The 4,583-nt window shown below is 52.7% G+C and overlaps 1 protein-coding gene across 1 annotated transcript; it reads left to right on the top strand.

Annotated features, from left to right (window-relative positions):
• The first annotated feature begins 1,559 nt into the window (after positions 1-1,559).
• LOC123181233 (rop guanine nucleotide exchange factor 9) lies at positions 1,560-4,562 on the top strand. The gene is made up of 7 exons (XM_044593492.1): positions 1,560-2,016; positions 2,127-2,243; positions 2,670-2,824; positions 3,146-3,220; positions 3,324-3,596; positions 3,707-4,018; positions 4,158-4,562. Exons 1-7 carry the CDS (start codon positions 1,668-1,670, stop codon positions 4,560-4,562), a joined length of 1,686 nt encoding a protein of 561 aa, XP_044449427.1. The 5' UTR covers positions 1,560-1,667.
• The last annotated feature ends 21 nt before the right edge of the window (positions 4,563-4,583 follow it).

Raw genomic sequence — 4,583 nt, 5'->3', positions numbered from 1 at the left:
CCATTAGTCCTCCTCAGGCCCCCAGTGGTAGTCCTCTCTTTCTGCCTCCCCCTCGAGTTTTGACCTGTTTGCCTCCTTTCTCCTGGGCGAGGTGCTAATATGAATTCTCCCCACTCCATAGTCTGCAGATCATGCTTCCCATTACCATGCTCGAGGTATGTATGACCCATATAGCCACACACATAGCAGAAAACTAGCATCTTCTCGTATAACACCGAGTAATACACCTTCTTCCCGTCCTTTGTGATAGAGACATATCTCATCAGTGGTTCATTAAAGTCAAGCTTAACTCTGATCCTTACAATCCTTCCCTCACCCCATCTGGGATTTAGCATTACCTTCTCCATCGTTCCTACCTTTTTCCAGCGACCGAACAACGTTATCCTTCCTGTAGAGCGGAGGGAGATCAACAATCTGAATCCAAACTGCCAGTTTATCCAGCACGACCTCATCATATCTGGTATATCCATCATACTTCTCAATTAGCACTCCATGATCACGAAACAGCCACGGCCCCTCCTCCGTGACCCTCTTCCAATCTCCCAAACAGTTCACCGTCAGAGAGAATAGATTCTCACCTAATGGTTTGAAAGTTACACCCCGCGCTAGGCTCCAAGCGAGCCTCGTCGTATCATAGAACGACCCCCTGCTGAAGGGCTTGTTCGTATGCACCGTCGCCAGCGCCATGAACTCCACTTCCTCGATCTCATCCGGGAAGTCCTCTTCAAAGATCAGATCGTCTTCCTCCCGCTCTTGCAACTTGAGTTTTCCGATCATCTCTTCAACCCCGATGGGTTTCCCCCCAGGGGCCACACTTCCCGCTGACGATTGCGAGCCCGATCCTGCCATAGCCAAACCCTAGCGAGATGCGTTTTCCGATCCACCAAAACCCTAGCAACCCAAGACAGGGACCAAGGCCGGGTAGATAGCGAGGCTATCCCCTTAATCAACCCGAGTACCAAGTCGGGGAGGATCGGGATTGGTGGTAGAGTCCGGAACAGCCTCACGGTGTCGCCACCGGAGGTATCTCAAACCCTAGACGGGAGCCGCCAGGGGACATCCCAAGTACTACTGCTTAGGCTGAGCTATTATGATTCACCATGATTTTGGTGATCCCAAGTACTGTTACTGTTAGGCTGTACTCCTAAGAGTAGCACGTGGTAATTAACCACCAACCGAGATGGAGAAAAGTAACCACGGGCGAGTGAGATTAAAAATAGCAGCGTGGTACAACATCTCCAACGATAAACCACTCCCATTGCCCATGTTTGGAGGGAGGGAGCGTGGCCGACCTGGGCTGGACGACACACACAAAACGGACCCATTTCCCGCGGCGCGGCTGCAGCTCGCGCCATCCATCCACAGACACGTCCCTCCCCACCCCTCTTTCCTCTCCTCGCCTCCCTCGCAAAACCGTCTCCCCCGCCCCGAATCTAGCCAGCCAGCCAGCCAGCCACGCGCGCCCGCCAGCCACCGGGCATCCCTCCTCCCATCTCTCTCTCGCGCGCGGGGGCGCGAGGTCGGACGGACGGACGGACGGACGGACGGCCGGTGTTTCTTTCTCCCCTTCTGACCTCGGCCGGCCCGCCGCACGTCGGCGTACGGGTACGTGCGCGCGTGCCCGCGGGATGCGGTGCTGACCCGTGCATGCCTGCGATGAGCGCGTGATGGCGCCGCCGTTCCTCAAGACCGGGCACGGCCGCGACTCCAGGTTCTCCTTCAGGCGGCGCAAGTCCGGGAAGGCGTCGTCCACGCCCTCCTCGCCGCTCTCCTCGGTCTCGTCGGAGGACGTGGCCCTCGACCCGGGGAGCCCCACGATGGAGCCCTCGTCCAAGGCCCAGACGCTGCCGTGCGCCAGGCGGATGCTCTCCAGGAGCAGCTGCGGGTCCAGGGGCAAGCTTTCGGTCGACCTCATCCCGCCGCCGCTCGCCGGCGGCCCTTCCGACGGGCCAAGGCCGTCCACGTCCGCCGCGCCGCCCCAGAAGCCCCCTCCACGGCCCGAGGGCCCGCCTTCAGGTTCGTCGCCGCTCTTCATCTCTAAGCTAGCGTCCCGGTGAATGCGGATGATCGTCCCGGTCTTGTTCCACGAATGATTTGCTCCGGTGGCCGATCCATTCCAATTGCAGACACGGACATGGTGAAGGAGAAGTTCTCCAAGCTGCTGCTGGGGGAGGACATGTCCGGCACCGGCAAAGGGGTCTCCTCGGCTCTCGCTCTCTCCAACGCCATCACCAATCTTGCAGGTAATCACTCCCTTTCCTTTCAATTCTTTCCATTTTGTGCCACCGCCAATATAGCAGGTAATCACTCCCCTACCCTCATGTTTCAAAGGCCTGTAGTGCGCGCTAAATTAATGGAATTTTTGGTGTGTGAAAAAATGGGTCTCAGAAATGAGAGTACTTGTCACCACAAAATCCAAACGAAAGTAATTGGTTAAATGATTTTAATCCTCAAAATAAATTAGTGGACATTAGAGAAAACACTTATTTGTACACGAGACAATCTTCGACCCCGCGAATGAGTACATGCACGACTAAATCGGGAGCCCTAGCCCTATCACGTGCTTGATGCATGATTTATGGATTTCAAATCATTTCAATTCGTGCTTGGTTTCTTGTGGAAAATCTTACCGCTTATGTATCCTTTCTCGTGGTGGCACGCTGTTGCAGCTTCCGTGTTCGGTGAGCAGCGGCGTCTCCAACCGATGGCCCCTGAGCCGAAGGCTCGGTGGACAAAGGAGATCGACTGGCTTCTCTCTGTCACCGATTTCATCGTCGAGTTCGTTCCTTCACGCCAGGTGGTTGAGGATGGCAGCACCATGGAGGTCAGAAACAAACCCCTACCCCTGTTTTCATTACACGTGCTTGTTTATATATGGTTGTGTGCATCAAGAGATGCAGAGGCCGGGGGTATTCCTCCTTTTCAAAAAAAAACATGATTGTACAATGTGGTTAGGGTCCTACAAAGAAAAATAAATTGGTTAGTAAAGACGTACAATGTGGGTTGTGCCTACTGGAGCCTTAGGCGGTCACACTTTTTTTTTTGCCTTGCTTAGGGCCTGTACTATGCAACCTCGTTATGCAAATCGAATTACAAGTTTACAACTAATTACAATAGTACATTTTTATTCTTTTTCGACAAGCAGGTTATGATAACTCAGCAACGCAGAGATCTGCTGATGAACATCCCGGCATTGCGCAAGCTTGACGGAATGCTCCTTGTAATATAGAATTCCACACCCTTCTCTGAATTGTTTACGAGATTGATGTGAAGATAGCTGAGTTGCTAATTTGTTACCGTTGCGCATTTCTGCTGTCGAACAGGACTATCTCGATAGTTTCGGCGACAAGCAGGAGTTTTGGTATGTGAAGAAAAATGACAATGAATCCGAGAAGGGCGACGCGGCGGAGCAGAGTGACAAATGGTGGCTCCCGACGGTCAAGGTCCCTCCCGAGGGTCTGTCAGACTCCACGAGGAGATGGCTTCAGCACCAGAAGGAGCTCGTCAACCAAGTCTTGAAGGCAACAATGGCCATCAATGCTAATGTTATCATGGAGATGGATGTTCCAGAAGCATACATGGAGTCTCTGCCTAAGGTGATCCATAAGAACACAAGGACGTTATTATACAACAATCACATTTAACTTACTTGACTACATTACTGAGATCTCACATGACAATATCCTCTTACTCTTATGCTTTGTAGAATGGGAAATCCACCCTTGGGGACTCGATGTACAAGCTTATAACCGACGATTATTTCAACCCCGAAGAACTCATAGCAACGGTTGACCTGTCGAACGAGTACAACATTGTCGATCTGAAGAACCGGATTGAAGCGTCGGTCGTCATTTGGCAGAAGAAAATGCAGAGGGATGGCAAGTGGGGCCATGGCGTTAGCCACGAGAAGCGGGGCCGATTCGAGGGGAGGGCGGAGAACGTTCTTCTCCTACTCAAGCACAGGTTTCCAGGGATTTCCCAATCAGCTCTGGACATCAGCAAAATCCAATACAACAGGGTACCCACAATTCTCACTTTGTTTTCGGAATTGCTACAGTGCCTTTTCATTACTCTTTTTTAGAAAAGGAGTACCTTTTCATTACTATATATAATGCCAACTACATACATTTGTGTTTCCGTACGTGTTGTTTTTGCAGGATGTTGGGAGTGCCATTCTGGAGAGCTACTCAAGGACGCTCGAGAGCCTAGCCTACACCGTAATGTCCCGCATCGAGGACGTTCTCCACGCCGACTCCCTCACCCAAGACCCCAAGCAAGGGGACTCGTTGCGGATGCCGAGCTTGACATCCGATGACACGGACACGGTGGTCCAAGACGCCAAGGACGAGATGGGGAGGCTGGGAAGAATGGAGCCGGTTAACTCGACATTGTTCGACCTCGTGGGGCCTCGGGACGGCACCATCGAGACCATGATACTAGAATCACAGGATCCCCAGGGCAAGAAGCTGAGCAAGGTCTCCAAGATCGGCACCAAGAGGTACTCCTACCTGGACAAGCTTGAGAATCTGGGCGGAGCACGGAGCCCCATATCTAGACACTAGTGGCGCGCTGCCGTAGGGGGT

Source organism: Triticum aestivum, chromosome 1A (genome assembly GCF_018294505.1).
Source record: "Triticum aestivum cultivar Chinese Spring chromosome 1A, IWGSC CS RefSeq v2.1, whole genome shotgun sequence".
NCBI classification, from domain to species: domain Eukaryota; kingdom Viridiplantae; phylum Streptophyta; class Magnoliopsida; order Poales; family Poaceae; genus Triticum; species Triticum aestivum.
Note: the sequence above shows the minus strand (reverse complement) of the source record. Positions and strands in the feature narration are given on the sequence as shown.

What these genes read in the sequence shown, in the direction of transcription:
- LOC123181233 (XM_044593492.1), top strand. Translation starts at nt 1,668, where the DNA reads ATGGCGCCGCCGTTCCTCAAGACCGGGCACGGCCGCGACTCCAGGTTC. An exon ending in AGGATGGCAGCACCATGGAG is followed by an intron (nt 2,825 to 3,145) that starts GTCAGAAACAAA and finishes TTCGACAAGCAG; the next exon opens with GTTATGATAACTCAGCAACG. An exon ending in AGCTTGACGGAATGCTCCTT is followed by an intron (nt 3,221 to 3,323) that starts GTAATATAGAAT and finishes GCTGTCGAACAG; the next exon opens with GACTATCTCGATAGTTTCGG.